Genomic DNA, 22,922 nt, shown 5'->3' on the forward strand with positions numbered 1-22,922 from the left:
ACTGCTCTGTCCAGCTGACCAGGCCACAAGGACATCTGCACAGTGACACCGGTCCTGTACTTCCAGAAATGGTGCATGATAGGAACAATAAAACATAAATGGAGAAAAAAAAAAAACGTTACTGTGCCAGCACGCATAATTATTTGATGTTACTTGCCAATCGTTGTCTCCTTTATTTTGATATTTCATTCTTGTTTTCTATTTTTCAAATGTTTGTGAATATATAAATATGTATTACTGATGATGTGTAGTGGTACAAAGTACTCGCATGGGAATTTTTTTATACATGAGATGTTTCTAATTTTTTGTTTTTTTTTATTCTGGTTGTTCTTATTGGGGGTTGAGGTTACAGGGACTGCAGTCTCATTGTGTTCCTGCTTCCAATAAAATATGAGGGGAAAAAAAGCTTTTCATTGCTTGTTTTCTACATTAACATCTGTGTAATCTTTTTGTGAGAAATTTCAAACTCATCAGAGAGCTACCTCAGATGTAAATCTTTGACCGAGCTTCTGACCTTTCAGAAATCACTCATCCCTCTGTAGTATTCAGCCTAATCCACTGACGATGAAGAGGTTAGTTACACATAGTCCCTTTGAAATAGCCAGAATTATTACATCTCCTGCAAGTCATGTGAATTTCAAAGGACTCTTTAGGCTCTGCGCAGAAAGGAGATCTTGAGGGAGTCTGGGATGACTAACTGCTCAGCGCGGAGGACGGGCGGAGGCAGGTATGGGAATGTGACGGGAAACACTCTCCTCACATCCATCAGGAGCTGTGGAGGTTGGCCATCAGAGCGGCCTTTGAGAAGCCCCTAGAGGAGCACAGATAAGAGATATGAGTCACACATTTTCATAGACTGTATATCAATATATCAGATCTCTCAGCTGAAGGCAGCACCTGGACAATACGGATGAAATTCAGGGTGACTCTTTCATCAAGGTCACTGTGGGGAGTGTAGAGGGTCAAAATCTTCACAATCTGTTGAACAAAAAAACAAAATAAAGACCAGCAGGAAGTTAAGTCTTGCACAAATTTGTTTAGTTTTTTCTTCTTCTTTGATACAGATGGGAAAAGAGAGACCCACCTGCTGACTGGACAGGGCAGTGCAGGTCTGACAGAGAGCCTGTGCATCCCCCTCTGTCTTTTTCGCTGCCTGCAGCAGCTGAACTGCCTGAATGAGGGGCTCCAGTGTGGCCACAGCACCCCCTGCCTGCAGACCCCGGCTACGCAGCCACTCCTCCAGCAAACTCAGATTATAGCTTTAATGATAAGAAAAAGACAGACCGATATTAGAAATAATACAGTGTGCAAGTGGACATAATAACATAAACACACATGCATTAGCCATTACTTTATAATATATAATTCATGTCACAACTGTTTCAGGAGGGCTTGTTTATGGTATCATTATGACAAATTGTGAGGCTGTAGTTTGTGGAGGTGTTATCTGAATTAAATGCTAAGTTGTGATCTTTTTATTACATTTACTGATCTTAAACTCATCTTCTAATAACCATGCTCCTACATTGGTCAGAGACCTTATGGTACTTCTCAGGATTTCTGGCTTGGTGTCCTACTGGGACTGTAAGTTGCCCTTTCAAAAATCCTCAGTTGGACAGATGGCTTTTTCAGTTTGAGGGATCAATAAGTGGAGCTCAAAGTGGATCATGACTGGGATCATTTTAACTGAGCCAGTTTTCAAAGAGGGATCAGTCATGAGCTCTGGTACCTGTCATTTTATGATACTTTTATTGTATGATGGTTTGTGAAATGTTTTGTGCTGCTTAGTGCACATTTTCTTGTTGAGTTTTGTGCTTTAATGTATGTGTGTGTACTGCTGAGTGTTCTGGTGTAGTTCATTTTATATCTTATTGTTGAGGTTTATGTATTTAGAAGGCACCATAAACTAGTTTAGGGTACTATATATCTATCCTTATATTGACATTTTAATGTACTATAAATTTGACACTGACTGGTTTCATTCAGGCTAAAACAGATGACTGACTTCACAAGAGAGACACATTTTGGAGGGTAGGTCCACTTTGAAATAACTTAATGCATAGCAACAGTGTGGAGATCAAGGTGGTTTAAAGGGTGTATCAATCTGAGCTAAATTCCCGTTGCATGCAAAGATGTTTTCTGATGAGAAAAAAGGCTAGTGTTTTTGGCAACACAACACAAATTAAGGTTGTGCAATGTAGAGAAAATCTTCCATAATTGCATATATAACTTTTTAAGAAAATGTTGCATGTGTTTCTACATGTATCTGTGCATGTTTCTACCGTATTTGCATGCCACGGCTACAGCAGCATATGTCTTTCCTCAGCAGCAGGCTGTTGAGAGCTGAGGCAGAGATGAGGTAGAAGAGCTGGTGGAAGGTCTGCTCCATCAGCGTCTGAGGTAGAGCCTGATGGGACATGGAGGTGTGAAGGGCTCCCAGTTCCCTCATCACTGACGCCATTGTGGGAACGTCACCTCCTACGGCCCTGGGGTCCGAGCCTGCTCGCTTCCTGGAGCCAACCAGCTTTGCCTGAGCGCCAGACAAACCTGGGATGGTCTCACTCTCCAACACGGCAGGGACTGAGGGAGAGGAGAAGGAGGAAGAGAGATGAGAGATGAGAGGAGCACTCAAAGGGAGACCGTCAGTATCTTCTTGATTAAAGTGGTACCTATGATGTTTTGTAGACGTGTCTCAGTGATGTGGAGGAGCTGCTGATAGGCTTGGATACAGAGGTCACTCAGGGCACGGATCAAGTCACTTAAGTCAGTCGTCAGTGGCACAAGGTCTTCTGAATCAAGGTTCTGAAAAGTCATTAAACCAGCCATACATTAACATCGTCAGTCAGAGTTTTCCAGACTGTTCAAAGGATGAGCACAAATTCTTAAGAGCTGTTTTAATAAATCAGCACTATGATTGTCTTTTATCTCTGCCTTTTACAGGAACCCAGACAATAAGATGTAAATGATATATTTAAGTTCATCCTACCTCTTTTGGGGAGTGCTGGGTCAACAGGTCATGCAGCAGACAAGCGTTCTTCAGCCATAGTGTTGTCATACCTATATCATTATTATGTTTCTGCAGAGCCAAGAAAGAAGAAAAAAGGTCAAGCTGTCACTTGGAGATTAAAAATGGTAAATGAAAAAATATCAGTGTTATTTTGTGTGTGAGAAAGAGGGGATGGGTTTTCTTCTGGTTTACTTTCTCCTGAGGGGACAATCACGAGAAAGTGTTTGTGTATGCCCTCTGCAAGTGACAATCTACCTGACAGGATGTGAACTGCCCTTATGCATTAAACCTCAACCATATGGCAGGTTTAAACTTCGGGTTACCTTCAGAGCTGTCTTCATGGCAGTGACAGTAGTGCTACAGAGTGAGCGTGCACGCGTTTGATCCCCGCTGCAGTCGGCCTGTCGAACACACAGGAAGAGCACGTTGGCCGGCAGACCAGGAGGTAGTGACAGGGCGCTGTCGACCCGGATGTCTGAATCACAGACAGAGAGCAGAGATAGCAGAATGTAACGAGGTCAGGTCATATTTGTCAGCAATCAAGAAGTTAGTTACAGTCAAAGTTTGTTCATGTGAGTCTCGTCACTGTTGGGTGCAATGCTACAAATCTGTGGTCTGATCTCATCATCCCAAGATTGCAAAAGTAGAGAAAAAAAACAAATATACAGTATAATTACTGTGTAAAAAAACACTCAAGTATATTCCCACAACTTTGTCTTGCCTTTCATTATTAACATCTTGCCTGATTCAAACAACTTTCCCAGGAAAATTCTAGGATTTCCAAGGACCAGTGAGAACTAGGAAAAGAGGTAGATGAAGATGAGTAATGAGTGCAGGGATCCGTCTCACCTGTGATGAGGTTCTTGATGAGTTTGGTTTCATCTCTTTTTCTACATTCAAGCAAACCAGTGACTGTTGCAGGCTTCTCTCGGGAAGGACAAGAGCCTTGTTGTGTGGTCAAAGCTGATGGGAGAACTGTAAAGGGAAAAACAAATTACATGTTTCATCAATACCACATTTTAGGAATAAAGAAAAATGGTGCGCTGACCAAACACTCATAGAATTTAATCTTCAGGTGAAAACACAGAAATCACCGAAATACACATCAGTGGAGAAAGGTTTGTTTCTGTGCCTTCATGGTTGATCTAATTAGACCACACCTTGCGTCAGGAGTCGTCGGAGTGTGACAGTGTTTCTAAGTTCCTTCATCTCTCTCCTCAGCCGCGCACACTCTTGCTCTCTGGCCTCCAGTAGTTCCTGCAGTTCCTTTACACACAAACATTTTGGTTTTGATGCTTACAGCTAGTTATCAAGGCGACTTATAATAAGCACATCCATAAAAAAATCCTCAACTTTTAAGTAGATTATGTCATAAGCAGCCAGTTCTACTTTGCTGAATGGAGATTAATAAAGCAAGAAAGTGCTGGAAGATGAGGGGGGAAAAAGTAGGAAGACGGGAGCATAACAAGGTCAGGAAAAAGTGTGACATTAAAATATGTGAGAACTGGTGGAACAAAGACCATTAGGTTACTTTTTCAATTCATACTCAGTATTTTACACAGTATCTCTCATGCAACACAAACGACTGCTTTAAAAATTCGATACCTGTCGTTGCGTAGCAGAAAAAGAAGAACTGGAGATTGCTTGACCGAGCTGGCACCTCAGCGCCTCCACCTCCTCCTCCTGCTGACTGCGCTGACTACGCAACTGGCTCTCCATAAACCTGAAAAAGACACAAAACAGAATGAATCCACAACCTGTAAATAATAAGATAAGAATGTGATAAATGAGTACGTGGCGACAGACTGACTTGTTGGCTACTCGCACAGCATCGTAGGCATGTGCCAGATCCTCCCCTCTCATTTTCACTGCCGGGTCTTTGGCCACATCCATCCTCTCCATCAGCTGGTCCTGTCAGTGCAAACATGAACACAGCAACATGAGGAAAACAATGTGGATGCTTGATGTATGTAAGATAACGTGTATAAAACGTTTGGGTAATGTCCCAAAAAGTGGAATATTTTACCATTGGTGTTTCGGAACCACACACTGAGACTTTTCTCTCGGCGCAGAGAGATGTCACGCTGAACCTGCGGACCTCCTCCGGAGATGGGAAAGTAGATGGGAAGGGTGATACGGAGAGTGGGGTGAATGACTGGGGTGACAGTGGAGTCGGGGAGGGAGAGAGAGTGTCAAAACTCATGCTCTGGGTGGAGTCTGTCCTTCTGTGGCCCTTGGTGCGCTGTTGCAAAGAGAAAAAAAAGTTTTATACCCAAATATTATTTTCTGAGAAGTAAGTTTTCAAAGTGTGTGTGGGTGAAGTTATGAACCTCGGTGAGCAGACTCATCTCTCTGAGGTTGTCGTATCTCTGCTCCAGTCTGGTGAACTCCCTCAGGAGACCCTGATACTTTCTTCTCTCCTCATCCAGCTCTGCCCTCAGAGCTGCACTCGCCTGAGTCACAGCCTGACGCACACACTCTGCACACACACAGAGGAGGAGAAAGAGGGTGATTGAGACACAAAGTGAGAGAAAGAAGAGAGAAAGAAGGAGAGAGGGGGGGGTGACCTCTGAAATAATGCAGACTATGATGCAAGCAAAGTGAGAACTTACCTTCTTGTGCTTTTTCTTGTTCAAGCAAGCGAGAGGAGAGATCCTCTTTCTCCTTGCTAAAAATGTCTTTTTCTCTCTGCAGGGCTTCCACCTCCTAACAGGGTGAGAGAAAATCAACAATTAAAACTCTGCTAAGCGTGCAACAAAAAGTAAAGGAAAGGAAATAAATCAAACAGCCCCTCAATTTGAAATGTGCCAAGTTATTCTTGAGCTGAAAGGCCTACTTGTGTAAGTTGAAGGATTTCCTGTGAAGCCTTCTCCTCAGCTCTCCTCCTCTCCTCCATCTCCTTCTCGCTGATAATGGGGCAGGGAGGAGGCTTCTCAAGTTTCTGGCTCTCTAGTTTCTGTATTGTCGCCCTTAGAGTTTCCAGTTCAGCAGCAGAGGACTCTCGCTCTGCATGTAAGGTCTCTCTCAAAGCAGCTCTCTCCCTGGCCTGGACAGACAGACAGATGTTGTCAGTATAACATGAAATGCCCTGTTGGTGAACACATTTTGAGGTTGAATCAAATCTTTACACAACCCTTCACCCCACCTCCTGGTCTGCTCTCAACTGCAACTGCATCAGTTTGACTTCCATGCCCTTGTTGAGCTCTCTGAACCTCTCCACTGAGCGTGCTTCTGTCTTTAGTTTCATCAGCTCCCTCCTGGCAGCCCTGCGGCGCACACAACACTGCATGAACACCACCGCCGCATGTACTCGCATATACGCCCGCCTCGCCAACCACCCACGCACAGTCGCCTGAAGCAACACAGCAGCCCGCTCCGCCACCAGCTGAGGAAAGAGAATAAGGTTAAGAACTGCAATTTCAAGGAGAAAGTGGATAAAAAGCACACTCCAAATAAACAGGTAGAGGTTGTTTGACTCAAGCAGGTAATGAAGGCTGTTAATCTGACCTGTCTGTATCTGCGGCGCGTCAGTGTGCCTCTGGTGAATGCCTGGATGGTGGTGGTGGCCTGTCGGATCATGAGGAATAACTGTCTCACTGCTACCATGCGGTAGGTCTTCTGGATTACTAAAGCTGCCTTGGTGTAACGTAGTGTCAGGGCCAGACTGTAAAAAAGTGTAAAAAAAAAAAAAGAGGAAAGATTATATATAAGAGTGAAATATTTAATGGAAGTTTTCAGAGAGAATACATTAAGATGTTTTGCTGAAGAAAGGTGAATACCAGAGTTATTTCAGAAAATGTAGCATTGGAGATTCATAAAATGTATATAAAACACAGACAAATGACAAACCTGGCACTGTTTTCATAGAGTAAAAAAAATGTAAGAATTACTGTATACAAATAGATGGTAGCCAACAAGCCTGGCACATTTGTTTTACTGAATTAATCATTTATGTCTTTAAAGAAAATAAAACATAAAAAATGTAAGCCAATGAGGGGACACATCATCAGCAGTCGCTCTACAATCTGGGACTTCTTTTACAGAAATAAAACAGAAATAAATCACAGGGCCTACTAAAATATTATAAAATGATTTGTGTACCAGATAAAAATACATTACTCTCTTTCACACACACACACATCTCTCACCGTCTGGCCAGAGTTCCTCTGCAGTATCTTTGTATAGTAACCGTTGCCCAGCAGATCCTGGAGTATCTGATCCGTGCCAGCCATCCTCTGACCCCGCTCTGGATGATCACAGCAGCCCCTCGCAGCCTTTCAGCTCTGAGCCTCTCCAGCAGAGCCACCTGACCAGCCCGGAAAAATACTTTGGTCTTTCCAAAGCAGTATTGGTCCGGATCTGAAATGAGCTGAGGGAGCGTCTTCTGGCACGAGGCCATGGCCTTCTCCTGGCTCTGAGGCCCTGGGAGCAGAACACGGTACCGACTGAAGAACTCCTCATACGTCCATCTGAAAACACAGATTTAGTTCAGAAATCTCTCAGAAACAGTTTGATATGTCTTGAACATAGTTTGTGTCTTAATTTTGTCTTTTTTTCCCCTGTTGCTCTACACCATGTTATACTTTCATTTAAGTTCATGTAATTTTCTTGCTACAGAAAAAGTTCATAAACTAGAAATGACAATGAAAACAAATAGACGCAACACTGTCTCAACTCTTACATGTTGGTGTGTTTAATAAAATTTGGACAACTGAGACTTCAATGCTGCTTTGTTGCATGGTTGGACATTAGCTCATTGTGTGTTCTACAGGATTGGTGCATTGAGCAGCTGTATATTGCATTTTGTAGACCTTTGACCAAAATGTAAATAAATAAATAAATAAAAGCAATTCAAGTATCATAGTTATGGATTATTTGTACAGAAATAATATTTTCTTACACAATATCATCATGAACTAAAACAAAAGCTGCCTAAAAGTTAGGACATAAATCTAAGACCGTATGTTATATAAATTACACACAAGCTGTATTAATTGTGTAATTGGTGTAGTGTGATAATTTAAGATTAAGGTATCTTTGGAAAACACAACACTGCTCGATGTTTCTCTATCATCCATGATTTAGAAAAGAGGAATAACACTGAATAACATTGGCTTGCTTGCATGACTTTCTGAAAAGATTAAGCTATCAAACTGCCTGAGAGCTCGGCAGAAAATAAGATTAATGTCTACAAAGTACCTGGATGGATAACCTGCAGCACTGATCCGAATAGTCTCCAACACACCGCAGGCTCTCAGCTGCTGGACTGTCCTCTTTGGGTCAAACCTTGCAAGAAAAGACTGTTAAGTTGCTATGTGCACTCATTTAACACAAAATCATTCCGTGCCTGAGCATTTAATTTTGTGAGGATGAAATTAATTCTTACACAAATGGCTCTTTGAGGTCGTTGGGTTTGATGCAGCGCACATAGTGAGGAGTGGTGCTGTTGAGTGTGTCCATCAGCATCTGTAAGGACTGACGGAACTGACCAAAGCAAAACAAAACACAATGTTAAGACACAAAGAACAGGGATGGGCTGTAAAATTAAGTGAACCATCAGTGAATGAGAGATGAAAGTTCACCTGGAAGCCGACAGTTAGTTTATGTTCTCTATGGCCTCTTTTCCCTGATCGGACACTTCCATTGGCCACCGAGACGTTTTCCTGCTGCTGGAACAACTCAGCCACCAGCTCGGACTGACAAACACACAAACACACACACAGTCACAAATGAATGATCCCCTCTCCACACAGAAATTAAATGAATTGATGAGATTTGATAATACATGACACATATCTACCTGACTTGCTTTCAGAATGTTAATGAGTTCCTCAAAAACCGTGTCTCGATTCTTGTCTAAGAAACTGCCACATTCATACTGCACCTGATGGAAATTATTAAAATAAAATGCGTCAATACAAACAAAGTCATAGAGCAGAGAATAACAAATTGCTATGAGACAGTTGTTATAAACCTGAACATATTCAGGCATCTCACTGGAGAACTAAATTACAGATGCTGATCAGTGGTTCAGGAGATGACCACCATCACTCACTGTGTCAGCGAAGTGCAGAACGATGAAGGCGCTGTTGGACATGCGAGGTTTGCGGAAGTGTGGGTGGGGCTTGCTGGTCAGATGCTGGTCATATAGTTTCCTCGCCCAGTTCTCGTCTGAACCTTTAGGCATCTGATCATCCACACAAACAAAGATCACAAAGAATTTGGTAAGTGTCTCAGATCATCAGAGTACAGTACACAGCAGCTTCCTATCAAACAGAAACGACCTTGGACAATATGAAGACAAGCACTGTATGTGTGAATGTTTTAAACAGCAAGAGGGCAAGAGACGAACAGCATGACTAACCCTGCACTCCTCATCTAACAGATCAAACAGGCCCAGTTGTCCTTCTATGAGATTAATACACTGCTGATTGTCACTGAATTCGATCCTGCTCCAGGCCAGCTCCTCCCGGATGTACTCCTCCTGCTCCAAGTGGAACACATGCTGCAGAAAAGCACATCACAGTTTAGCAAAACTAATGACATAAAACTTAAAGATTGAGAGAAAAAGAAAACAACTGCATTCATTTTAATAAGGAAGTTCAAGGAGGCAGAAGACCTGAAGGTCCTGATGATAAAAACTAAGAAGTGTGCAGAAATATTGAGACTGTGGGTGTACCTTGGCTATGAAAGTTTGTTTCCCTCATGATAGAGAGGCAAAGACAGAGCAGCACTGACTCCTGCATTAGCTAGCCAAAACACTGAACCACGGCAACAAAATGTGCCTTCAACAGCATAGCTGAAGACAATATGGACATTAACTATGAAACAAAGCCAGTGATGATTTACTACAGAGGTGATAGAGTTCATTTCTTGAAAACTGTGACAGACACTGAAAATATTACAGCTATTAGAGAGCCAGAAAGACATCTTGGTCCATCACATAACTTACCCTGTTGAACTGCTGCTGCAGTTTTTCATTTGCATAATTTATACAGAACTGCTCAAAACTGTTGCGGTCAAAGGTCTCAAACCTGCCCAAACAGAGGGAAGACTTGTTAGTCCAACTTGAAGACATCAGAGAGACAGAATTATTATAAATATTATTCATTACACAAGCTACAACTCATTTACTCACCCGTAGATATCCAGCACACCTATGAAGGATTTGACCTGTTGCTTCTGGGTGCGCAGAGCAGAGTTGAGCCTCTGGACGGTCCATGTGAACAGCTGGCCGTAGATGTGTTTAGCCAGTGCATCTCTGGCTTCTAAAGACTGTTGACCAGTTATAGGTTTGATCAACATCTCTCCCCCTACAGCTAGCCTACGATGGCACAACCAGTGGGCCATCTGAGGGCCCTCAACTCCTAACAGCTTGGAGAAGACAGCCAGAGAGCGGTCGTCTGCCTGAGAATAGACAAAGGACTTAGGTAAACTAAAATACTGCACTACAAGGGCAAACAGCTGAACATCAGAAATATATTTCTTACATCAATATAACTCCGGTCAGAACTTCTCCCACTGGCTTGGATATTGACATTCCCCAGGTGCAAAACAGCTGCCAGGATCCTAAAGAGCTCCATCTGTTGGTCTGGCTGCACACCTGCACCATGAAAGGAAAAGAATCGTCCAATTTACCATCCTGACTTCAGGCCATTATCAAATTAGAATTAAGTGTGTGTGTGTGTGTGTGTGTGTGTGTGTGTGTGTGTGTGTGTGTAATTTTATACCCAGAATGATGAAAGCATTGCGAGTTCGCTCCAGGTCCAAAACATCATCAGTACCAGGTATCTGCATCTCTCCTCCCTGATTGGTATAGCGGAAATGTTCAGGAGCATCTGGAGAAGGAACACAAAACACTCAGACAACACATAACATAAAGAGTATTGATGATACAGTTCAAAGTTCATGATGGAGAGCAGATGGATTTAGTGTGGATACTGTAATTTTAGACATGTTGTTAACATGTTGAAGGGTCGCCTGTGATTAGAACTCACCCAGTTTGAGAGATCTCATTTCAGGCAGCTCCCTGGAGGCACACAGTTGGTAAAATATGTGGTAGTTTCTCTCTGCTGATGCCTTACATATATGAAAATATACAGCATAAATATTCATGGACAGCTGCATGAGCGAGGAAATGCATGATATTTGTGGCAGAAGCTTTAAGCAGCTTTAAACTTTGAAAGATTCTTAAGAGGAGAAAATCCTCAACATGAAATGTCTGGCTGACGTGAAGAAGACTTTACCTGAAAGACGACTCTTGACTTCTCTAACAGATATGTCCTCATGTTTGCTGCAATGATGTCCCCATTTCTGCCAAAGCCAATCTCGATGTATTTCCCAAAACGACTGCTGTTGTCATTCCTTGTCGTTTTAGCATTGCCAATAGACTGGAGACAAAAACACATACAGTAGCTGTCCTTGTTTATGCAGTATCTTAACAAAAACATAACTGCAAGGAAAGTTATTACTTTTCATTAAACATCTTTTTGTCCATCCGTTACCTCCATGATGGGGTTGGAAGCCAGAACTCTCTCCTCAACGCTGGTCTGCTGTGCTGCTCCTCCAACCACAGCAAAGTATCTCATGGTGAATTTGGCTGAGACTGTTTTCCCTGAGCCGGACTCCCCACTGATAATGATAGACTGGTTTTTCTCCTCCCTGTACACACAGATAGAGTGACTACCAAATCCCATATCAGGGAAGTTATGCTGGAACAGTCACTTTTTTATGAAGTATATTATTAGTATATTTAATTTTATTGTGTGCCATTTGTTATAACATGACCTCTGACCTGGTCATAGTGCGGTAGGCCTCCTCAGCTACAGAAAAGATGTGAGGTTCCATGTCGGCCATGTCCTGACCGCTGTAAGCATCTATCACCTCCTCTCCATATATGGGCAGCTGATCATAGGGATTAATGGCTACTAGCACAATACCTGAAGGGATAGGAAAAGAAAGTTACTGCAGAGTGTGGATGTTGATGAGACTTAGACTTACACAAAAAGATCATAGAAATTAAATATCATGCAATAGTGATATTGATTTTCTGTACAGAATATATACAGGTTCACAGTTTGTCATGTGTCTTAAAAACAACAGCGGGCTGCTCATATGAATATTAAAACAGGTTTTGCTCACTGTAATCATTCCTCTTCCTGTTCATACTGACCATTAGAAGATATCCTCAAAATGTGCTGACAATGTAAGTGATGAGGGACAATGACAGAAAGTTCAAAGGCCTTGTTTTGAGCAAAAATGTATTTAAAAGTCTGAGTTAGTAATGAACTGGAGTCTATTTCTTCCATATTCCTTTTAGTTTAAAGGAAATCCCTCTTTGTGTCTTTAATGAACTGTGTTTTCTTGTTCAGCTGTAGTGGGCATGACCATGACAAAGAGGGAATTTGGCACTAAAAACCCAGTAACTTTCAAAGATATAGATTTGACTCATTTCAATGGCTGAAGCTTCAAATTAAGTTTTTTTTTTACACATTTGCACAGAGGAAAAGCTGGGGATCACTCATACTAAAAGTGCTTTATGAGGGGATCTCTTTGTTGTCATTATGAACAGGAGGAATGATTACAGCAGTAGAAACATGTCAGGGTTCATTTAGGCACCGGACATTTGTTTTAAGACAGAATTGAAGAATTGTCAACCTAACCCCATAAAACAGGAAGAGCAGAAGTTGTAACTCCAGCATTCTCATTGCAAATTAAACTGCAACTACAAAAAAGTCAAACCAAACAACACTACTCATAACTATACTGAATATGAAGTTATTCAGTATAAGTCATAAACACACTTATATAATTCTCTTCCCATAAATCTGCACCATTTAAATGGTAGATGAAGTGCAATGAAATCTACAGCCAGTTTTACACAGCATGAGTTGCCTTCCTGGTTCAACCTTTAAACCTCCTGTAGAACAGATATTATGAGCGATAATCATAAAACAGAAGCAGACGGGAGCTGCCTGTTTCTGGCAGTTAACCAGCACACATTCCCAGGACCTTCTGTCACTTATGTTGTCCTTCTTTTCGTTAGGCATTCATGTCTTAAAAAGATTCACTTATATCTCTCTGGGTTGTCTGCTCACCACAGTATGTGTAGATGCTGCTGTAGTCCAGGAATCGAACCCGCAGGTTGTGCAGGACAGCAGGCTCATGGAGGAAGCTGAGAGCAGTAAGGTCATTCTCGCCCTCCAGGATGTCTGGGTTCCCCAGCGGTGGGAGATCAGTGGGAGACGCCACTGGGTACTGTACCTCCTACCAATGGAGAATTGAGTTACATGTCCTTGTTGGAAGTTTAATTGTTTGCAAGGAGTTTGGCGGGATAGTGTTTTATAATCATGGTGTTATGTGTCTCACCTTTTCATTGGAAATCTGTAGGAGTAATTGTTTCTCTCCAGGACTGTAGTCTTGGAGGAGCTGAGCTGAAACCCAAACTGCATCTGGGTCAGGAATCCACACACTTGCTCCCTAGTAAAGGAACAGACTGCTTTACAATAGGTGTGTACAGTATCAACTGTAAAATGTGTTGATCAGTTTTAATGGTGAACACAATTGAGCACACTCAGCACATGTTGGTACCATTTGGATCCCTGGAGAAGATATTTTCATTACATAATGTTTTATTTCCTGTGTGACACTGCTCAAGTTCAGGTCACACTTCCTGACCCCACCCAGACATGATTTTTTGTCACCCATCAGCATAAAAGGCTCCTAAACAGTGTTAAAAATTAACACTCATCTTCCTACTCTTAATTACCTACATGGATTAACCATTATCTACCAGCAACATGTCTTATTTACTTAATAATGTGCTTGATTTACAAAATGAGTGCACACAAGTGCTGTGAGTATATTTGATTAATACAGATGATACATTATTGACCACCAAGTAATAGAGTGAATATATTTACTGCAACATAGTGACTCAAACACAGAGAAATCAAAACAGGTGAAGTCTCATTAAACAAGTTTGACACATCTTTATGTAAATTCACATACCTGACAGTCATACAAACACAAAACATTTGTACATTATTAACAATATAATTTTTATTCTAGACCCACAAACCTGCAGTGAAGAATTATTGAGTGCACATCACTTAAAAAAAAATCCACAAACCAACTCAAGACAGTCTTACCTTGGTGTAAAGCTCCAGCGTTGCCATCTTAACTACTTTGAGTACACTACAGGGAGGTCTTATATCAGGAGACAAGAGACATCTACACATCCCTATGAAAGAACAGCTGCTACGTCCTGCAGAAGAGCCACTTTGTGATCGAGTGACTGTGTTTGCACTTTGTCCAGGCTCACTCTGAGACATGAGGACTGTCAGGTTAACAGTTAATCTGCAGGACGATGCAGTGATTGGACGGTGGTTTGTGAATGTGCAGAGTTGGATTTATTACTGAAAGGTAACTACAGGTTTACACATGCATTTACATCGAGAGGGGGAAAAAAAAAGAGGCAAAAGCATCAGCCTTTAGTGATATACCGATTCATTTTAATAAGTAATACAATCAAATTCATTTCAGCAATCAGCCTGCTGATATAGAGAAGGGAATTTCATGATTTCAGCTGGTTACATGATTCACTAAAACCTTGACAAACAGGGATAAAAAATACAAAGCCATTATTCTTCTGATAGTAAATGACACCACGTTAAAACTCAATCTTGACTGTAATTTGTTTTGTCACCAGTTTTGTGCGATGAGGAGGCAGCATGTGTGTGGTAACATTGACACTTTTTTTTTTGTATTGTTGTTGTTTGTTTTAAAGAAACATGGACTGAAGCTATGAAGGAAACAAAGCCTTGGCACACAAACAGCAATGTTTCACAACATCAGTGAGCACCTATATAATGCTGAAGACAGTTAAAACCAGTAATAATTGTACAACAGAAAGAGGTTTCAAGTCATTTCCTTTGCCACTGTGCTCAGCCCCGTCATGTGTACTTATTACTTTCGTGTTAAGTTGTATAACAGCAGGGCTAATATAATTACTTACATTTAAATACAAAGCAGTCTTTAGCTACACAAACCTAAACCCTTCCCTCAATGACACGTCTCCTCTTTGGTCAATACTGAACATGACTCACAGGGTAACACCGCTGACATGAGACCAGAGAGAATATTTCTTGTAAATTACAACAGTAAAAACGTGACTATCCACTCAAATGGGTGCTCATGAGATTCAGACTACACCGACCACATCAGTAACATCAGCCACCTTCACCTTAAATTTACTCATCATGGTATAGTTCAATCTCAACAGTCTGAGTGTATTATTCATGGAGTGCTTCGTAAAAATTCATGACATGTTGAAAATACAAAACGTTCATTTCCAATCTGTCCTAAACAAGCAAAATTGCTGACGTAAGGTGTTTGGATTTGACTTGATTGTTGCAAAAAAGAAGAGCTTTTTTTTTTTTTAGTAGAAAATACACCTCACATCAAACGCTGTTGTTTCTTGGTTGGAGAGGGGGTGGGGGTTTTTAATTAATTTCTTAGTCGAAATCAACTCAGCTCAAACTTGCCCCATTTGATAGGCGCTGAAGCAAAGAGTCCCATCCGGCAGAGTTTAGATGAATGGACGTGTTTGAGACTCCGAGTCTGGGGGGGGGTAAGACAGTTTTTTAAGCTGTACTGGTGCAAGTCAGGTTTAGGTTTAAGTTGGACAGGAGATACCAGGGGAAAGTTCTTTAGGGCTGGACTGATGTAGGACTCCTAATGTTCATGGTCATGTGTGTGCGCAGGTGTTGAACAAACCCATCCGGACTTAGAAAACTCCTACAAGAGAAGAGAATTGGGCATAAGTTGCATCTCATACTGTGTGACTGAATTCAAGTGCAAAATTTGGGATATTTGAGAAATGAACAGTTAAAGTCAAGAGTTCGTTACTTTTCTGTCTTATGTTTTCTGTGCAGGCTGTACTGTCTTGTCCTCATAGGTATAAAATTGTCTCTTAATGTCTCTCCACCCACCTGTGCTATACGCTGTCCATGTCTTCGCTGCCGTTGCCCTCATCCTTCAGAGCGTCTCCTTCGTTGGCAGCCTCCTCAACATGGGCCAACATATCAGCCATCAGTGCCTCCTCGAGCCTTTTCCTCACGCTGTAAACCAGCTCCTCCTGTTTCCTACACACAAACGCGACAGGAAACTGTTACAGTTGGCAGTTACAGCTGCCTTCAACAGCCACTGAATCAGCAAAGAGCAGATGGTGCCTCTTCACAAAAAGTGGGGTCATTTGTTATGGACTGTGGAAACGCCGAGCAGCCTCCACTCAGATTACAAAGACAAGAAAATACTTAAAAGAAGTTTAATACAAATTGATTTCTCCTTGTTTTATGTGCTCGATAGCTAGATAGATAGATAGCTAGATGGGTGAGTTCAGGAGGTGTTGAACAGTCTTATTGCTGTGGGGACAAACAATCTCCTGAATCGCCCCTGTTCTGGAGGAGTCGACTGCTGCAGCTGCTCTTCTGTCGCTCCAGGAGGCTGTGGAGGGGGTGTCTGTTATTGTCCATTATAGCTTTCAGTTTGTTCAGTGTGCCCCTCTCCACCACAGATAGCAGCTCCAGTCTCTTGCCCAACACTGAGCCTGCTTTTTTTGACCAGCTTGTTCAAACGCTTGGTGTTTTTGTCTGTGAGGCTGTGCTTTGGCATATAAAATGGAAGCTAATGAACATAAACAGGTAAAACATGTCAACAGAGATGACATTATTCACACTATCTGAGCAGTTATTTCATGTTTTTAAACACGCTGGCCTGATGTAGATCTGACCAAGATTTGGAGCAGCAGCCTAACTGCTGATACATTTTTCTCAAAAGCCAAAAGTGACATGAAAAACATTTTACTCTTCTGATTCTTTTGGAAATTAAACATGTGACAGTGTTTGCTGATCACCCACCTGATGTCCTCATCAGTGACTATGAAGGCCTTGCACAGTGGCTGTGTGGTGTTGAGCCAGACTCCCGGGTTCTTCTCCACAGCAGCAGACAGCTGGCCAGTAATGGGAGCGGCACTGGTGTGGAGGGCGCTTGCAATGGCCGACAGGAGAGTCTTGTCTGTGCAGCCTGGACCAACACCTGACATACCAGCAGGGACAAAAACACAAAAACTGTCACCATGATAATAACAATGTCACTTCATGATATAAACTGCTCACTCTGTCTGAACAAACTATTGGCGCTTTTCCACTATACAGGTCTAGCACTATTTGGCTTGAATCGACTCAATTTGGTATCAGGAACGACCTTTTCCATTACTAAAAAGTACCTACTCAATGTGGGCGGGGTCGTCATAGCACGGCTCCGTGTAACTGCCGTGACTTGGTTTTATATGCGACACAAACACATAAACAATGGAGGACATGGAGGCGATGGTGTACTTGCTGTTCAGTCTGTGGCCTTTTGTCACAAACTAAGCAAGAGAAGAGAGCCAAATCATTGTAATGCTGTTGCCGGTATTTAAAAACTCTCTGACCAATCAGTGGCCGGCAGTCTGTTGACATCACATTTTAGTATCGGCTCGGCTCGCTTGGAACCTCAGCAGAGCAGGTACTAAAAAAGTACCAGGTACCAGGTACCATCCCTAGTGGAAAATGTTTTAAAAAACGAGTAGAGTCGAGTCAAGCAGTGCTAGAACTGTATAGTGGAAAGGCGCCATATGTGAAACTTGTGTATATTACCTTGGAGGCCTTTTGGCAGTTCCATTGTTTTCACCAGCTCCTCTGCGATGTCGTAAGCATTAAGACCGCTCAGTTTCTTCTCCCAAAATAGCTGTAAACAGATAAAAAGAACAATATTAGCTCCAGGCAGTTTTGATACGAGTAAACTTGAGTAAATTATAGGCGTGGTTGTTAACCTGTCTGGGCTGATCGACGGCTTTCTGTGGATCTGTCTTAACTTTGTTGTTGGGATGGTTGGTAACCTTGGTGACAGGCTGCTTAAAGATGGAGGCTGTCTGTCTGACTGGGAGTGACGTGTTGAGGTCAGGTTTGCCCTGAAAGACAAAAGTCACACAAGGAGGATGAAGCCGGTGGATGACAACAGGGACACACACACACACACACACACACACACACACACACACACACACACACACACACACACACACACACACACACACACACACACACACACACACACACACACACACACACACACACACACACACACACACCAATTTAACCAAATTCAGTTCAATAACAAAGCTCAAATCTTCCTTAGTGTTTTTCTTATCAGCACACTGCCACCTGCTGTGTTAAATAACATAATCAACCATTACAGTTATTCATTTAACTTTGTTCCACCCAGACTCATCTGAGACTGATACTAGAGTTTAGTTATAACAATTCTCCTGCTCTGACAGGTTTAAATAAGCTCTCACTTAAGCACTTTATTGTCTTCTCATCTAATATATATATATATTCGATCCCTAATGACTGCATGAGAAAAAGTTACGTAATGCTAAACATTTTAAAAGCACAATAAAATTGTGGCACATGCTCTAAGGATACAAATGTTTATGTGAGGTTATTTAAAGAGGGGTTCAAACTATTAACACCTCATCAAATGCAACCAGCTCACATGCAAAAAATACACTGCATGCAAACTGACTCCAATTATTCCCTTCTCCCTATTTAGAAAGAAGAGACACACAAAAGTAAATTGGGATTTCGCCACATCACAGGTTTAGTGTCATTTTTCATTGTAGGTTTTTTAGCAGAGTTCATGCAGTGGACACGACTTTTTGTTTCATTGCAGAGTTGTTTGCGAAAACTACATAGATTAATTCAATGCTCGGATCTCAGACAAATTAATGAAATGAAAAATGAGATGAAATCAAATGAAATGTGGACAGTAAATATAGCGTATTAAATAATAAATGGAGAAGGATTTCAGACACAGCGAAGTTCACAGTCAGTTGTGTTTTAGCAGCCGGCCATCACAAGCCTGTATGTCTCACCTTATTCTGATTGTTGTTATCATAACGCAGTCTCTGCCGGTTCTTGTTCAGCTTGCTCATGAGCATCTTCCCCGTGCGGAAATCAAAGGAGCTGAGGTCCATCTGGTTACCGAGGTAACGGGCCAGCTGAGGCTTGCTCCGAAACTTCTTCCCAGATGGACTAACAGGGAGGCAGAGACACAAAAAAAAAGTTATATCATTTCTAATAAAAAAAAAAAATGTTTTAAAGTTAAGAAGACAAAACATCAAGACAGAAAAGTGACCACAGATGAAAGCAGAGAAACGAAAGTGACAGGTCACACTTCAAAACACACTCACAGCACACAGAAACATCACGAACATGGACATGCAACAGGTCAAACACAAGCAGAGCACATTCAAGTGGGCAATGACACTAAAATCACATTACTTTGTGAGATGGATGCAATCTTTGATGAACATTCATCTATCTAAAACCTGCAATCTATTAAAAGCTGAACTGTTTAATATATATGAGGATTATATCAACAACTTTTTCTATATGACATTCAAAAATTACCTCTATGATCACAATGTAAACATGGTAATAGTAACTTTTGACCAAATGTTTCATATAATGGAAAACATTGTAACTCCACTTGTGGGAGCAAAACAATATCGATTAGCCTGAGTAATGACCAACAAAAGGAACAACTGTGGGTGGATACGTGCTAGTAACTCATGCAAATGTATCTTACATCACACACCACAGTGAACAAGAGTAGGATTTTACAGTGAGCCTACCACAAACTATACAACCGACCCGCCTCCCCCCTCTCTTGCCTCTGTTCCTCATCTTGCTCTTCTGCTCTGCTAAATGAAAACAAATCTGGCGTTGTTGATTCACTTCAATGGGGAATTAAAGAGTAATTAACTGAGATATGACACTGAGGTTTTTTGTTTTTTTTCATTCATCACAGGCCTCGCCAGGCTGCAAGCTGCTGCTACTCCTGGCCTGAACGGCGTGTGACTGGTCGGCCTTCTTGCCCCCTCCCCTTCCCATCCCAAACTTTTTACCGCCCCCCCTCCTTATTCTACTCCTGTCTTGTTTCCGTTTAACTCTTGTGTCTTGTGCACCTGTAAGTTTTTGCAAGCTCACGTTGGTTTAGTACCTAAAGTAATAGACATCGCTTTTTCCAGCTGACAAACCCGACTTTCTGGTCACTTCTTCCATTTTCCAGCCCTTGGGGAGAGCAGTGCAATCCCACCTTTTCTTCTCCATTTCCCACGCGAGTAGCCTATAAATCCACTAAAAGTTACTGCGATTAACCAGATTGGATTTTTTAAGGAGATGTGTCGCTTTTTTGGGCGGCAGGCCTGTCGCTTCTTACGCTTTTGTTTCGAGCATATTACAACAACATGCGTCCTCTGTAATGGGATCTCCCTGCTAACAACACCTCGTCTCTTTGTCGTCGCGCAGATCGCTCCGCCGCGGACTTCGGCCGCATCACTACCCGCCTGCCTCGCCGGGACATGAGGGCTACATCCGCAAGGAAAACATAGGACAGCGCGGATAAGTGAAGACACCGCGAGGCAGCCGGGACGAGACAGGAAATTAAGAGGATTCTGACTTCAGAATAAATCCACGGATTTCGCACATAGGTGCTACTTCATTGAATGTAGTTAACCTGAGGACAAAATCATGAATGCAGTCAAGCTCCAAAATTACATGCATATTCAATTTCCACACTTTAATATATTATAATGTATAAAAGCAAATAATTATTAAATTCTATCTATCAGCAGAGGGGATATCCACTTACAGCAGTGCGAGAAAAAAAGGAGGAAAGTTAAACACCTACTTAAAATAATAAATACAGAACAATATCAAGTTTAATAAATAAAAGCTACAGGTGTTATATCACATAGGCTACAATATTTATGTAAACATAATTTGTGAAATGTGCAATTATAAACAGAAGTAATGGATCTTCTAAAGCAACTCAAGACAATAGTGACACTTTAAGTGTCATACTGAGATTGGAAAATACTGAATTGATTTACCATATTCTTGTGTGTATTCTTCAATATCCTCTAATATTTTTTATATCACTCAAGTTTCCCTCAAATGTGAGTCCAGCAACAGTGTAATGTATGTAATCATAAAGATCATAAAAAGTAATTTTGCTCCAACTCCAATAAATCAATTCTACACAAATTCACAATAAAATGACATTGATAAAATACATTTACATCATCACTTAATTAAACATCTTTCCAACTGAAAAAAATGTTTAAATTATATAATTTGTATAATACATTTGAAACTAACTGTAGCTGGATAAATTGATGTTCATAAGAATTGAAACAATTTGTTATTCGAGGGTCATGCCCTCCATACTTGTTCAAACACTGTTGTTGGACTGTTACCAGCAAATGTATGTGTGTACATCAGGAGGAAACATGCAAACAATGACACTCTTGGCTCTCAAATCATCTTTTTGTTGACTGTACCTAAGGTGGGAACAGAGTTTGGTACAAACACTTTGATGCATGATGCTCTCTTTACTTGGAGTCTTCTACAAAACAAGTTAGTGTGCAGTCACTGGTTGGTCCGGGCTGGTTTAAAGCTTTTCTGCAGGAACTCTGCACATCATCATCATCATCATCTATCTGTCAGTGTCAGTCTGGGAGGTTTCTGATGCCTCACACTGCTGTGGTTCCACAGACTAATTCTAGTATGAAGGTTGTATTGTTATTTTCTCTTCTGATGTGATAATTTCACTGACGAGGGGTCTGTCTCTAAGTGTTTTTATGTTGCTGCCTGTCTTTACCAGGACACTCTTGCAGAAGACATTTTTAACCTCAACGATGTTCTCCTGGTTAAATAAAAATAAAAATATACAGTTTGAGCGTTAGTATTTGTTTTGAAATATATTACCGGAAGTGTTGTTCTCTTTTCTGTATGCGTTGTTTTTTTTCTTTCCACCTGCATTCTACGAAGACCCGCCCTACATTGCCTCTGATTGGCTCTGGTCCTGATATTCTCACCCTAACCCACCCAATTTTACGCTTCATGTCTAAACCTAACCAATCAAACTAACGAAGGCGATGAGTACTAGCCAATCAGAGGCCGAGTAGGGCGGGTCTTCGCGGAATGCGGGTGGGAAGACAAACAGGGCATTCTGTATACATTGGCGCTGACGGCTAGCAGCACAGCAACCTATGGGAAACATAAATTTGGCTACAGCTACATATAGACCATAAATACTATTCAGGAAGGTGCGATGACAGCAGTCATGGACGCCACTGAATAACTAATTCAATCAAATGCAGTAAAACAGCGTCCTTCACTCGCAGCTCTTTCAGTAAAACCACATTTTTGAAAGTTTGCTGTCAGCTGCATGAAACTGGAGAGCCATTTCACCACGACAATGCCCACCGTTGTCATTCAGAGCTCGGGAACCGGCTTTTATGAATGAACAAAGTAGATCTTATCGACCAAACACAGACACCATTTTATAAGCATGTCATGCATTCAAAATGCTTTGTTTATGAAACCATAATGCAGGGGGGGAAAAACCAAACTGCTCTGCAAAGGTTCAAATCTATATCGAAATAATAGCGCACTGTCGACGCAGTTACACCGACTCCATGCATGCATAATGTTCAACACCGGCTGTAAATATCAAATAACTCCTCCATACTGCTGTGATGCTGAAAAACACGGACATCCTCGCTAAAGACCCCAGCAGTGCTACTTGCAAATGCGAGACCACCGAGTGCATTTGCCTAATCGATGATAAACATACTTTTACAAATAGATTATGAAAACGACATATCGCGCATCAAACGGCACAATAACAATTCAAACCTTCGCTGATCGTTGCATGAACCTTCAACATGATGTACTTACTCGTTTTTATCCATCTTGAAGACACTATCTCGTTTCCTCCCTCTCTCTCTCGCTATGTTAAA

The 22,922-nt window shown here is 41.6% G+C and overlaps 2 protein-coding genes across 4 annotated transcripts; both read right to left on the bottom strand.

The window, feature by feature from the left end:
* Positions 1 to 110: 110 nt before the first annotated feature.
* si:dkey-110c1.10 (unconventional myosin-Vb) lies at positions 111 to 14,184 on the bottom strand. The gene is made up of 35 exons (XM_053322257.1): positions 14,158 to 14,184; positions 13,376 to 13,486; positions 13,105 to 13,273; positions 11,802 to 11,946; positions 11,512 to 11,668; positions 11,254 to 11,397; positions 11,005 to 11,086; positions 10,738 to 10,845; positions 10,498 to 10,610; positions 10,146 to 10,414; positions 9,960 to 10,041; positions 9,372 to 9,512; positions 9,063 to 9,194; positions 8,808 to 8,891; positions 8,590 to 8,703; positions 8,394 to 8,491; positions 8,207 to 8,293; positions 7,156 to 7,476; positions 6,515 to 6,671; positions 6,153 to 6,392; positions 5,844 to 6,053; positions 5,620 to 5,713; positions 5,338 to 5,486; positions 5,034 to 5,249; positions 4,818 to 4,918; positions 4,613 to 4,730; positions 4,168 to 4,273; positions 3,857 to 3,982; positions 3,331 to 3,482; positions 2,987 to 3,076; positions 2,670 to 2,802; positions 2,283 to 2,580; positions 1,085 to 1,259; positions 898 to 978; positions 111 to 811 (listed from the first exon to the last, which is right to left on the bottom strand). Exons 1-35 carry the CDS (start codon positions 14,182 to 14,184, stop codon positions 650 to 652), a joined length of 4,992 nt encoding a protein of 1,663 aa, XP_053178232.1. The 3' UTR covers positions 111 to 649.
* A 1,094-nt stretch (positions 14,185 to 15,278) lies between these two features.
* On the bottom strand, positions 15,279 to 22,886 carry mbd3b (methyl-CpG binding domain protein 3b). 3 transcript variants are annotated; one of them, XM_053322271.1, is made up of 7 exons: positions 22,861 to 22,886; positions 18,987 to 19,146; positions 17,883 to 18,020; positions 17,707 to 17,797; positions 16,927 to 17,104; positions 16,000 to 16,152; positions 15,279 to 15,805 (listed from the first exon to the last, which is right to left on the bottom strand). In XM_053322271.1, the coding sequence occupies exons 1-6, from the start codon at positions 22,872 to 22,874 to the stop codon at positions 16,005 to 16,007; spliced, it is 729 nt and encodes a 242-aa protein (XP_053178246.1). In that variant the 5' UTR covers positions 22,875 to 22,886; the 3' UTR covers positions 15,279 to 15,805; positions 16,000 to 16,004. The 3 variants fall into 3 exon arrangements, with proteins under 3 accessions (XP_053178246.1, XP_053178244.1, XP_053178245.1); XM_053322269.1 differs by lacking the exon at positions 22,861 to 22,886 and adding an exon at positions 20,117 to 20,395; XM_053322270.1 differs by lacking the exon at positions 22,861 to 22,886 and adding an exon at positions 20,117 to 20,395 and having other exon boundaries at positions 15,279 to 15,802; positions 15,996 to 16,152.
* Between the last annotated feature and the right edge of the window lie 36 nt (positions 22,887 to 22,922).

This window comes from Scomber japonicus, chromosome 7 (assembly GCF_027409825.1).
Source record: "Scomber japonicus isolate fScoJap1 chromosome 7, fScoJap1.pri, whole genome shotgun sequence".
NCBI classification, from domain to species: domain Eukaryota; kingdom Metazoa; phylum Chordata; class Actinopteri; order Scombriformes; family Scombridae; genus Scomber; species Scomber japonicus.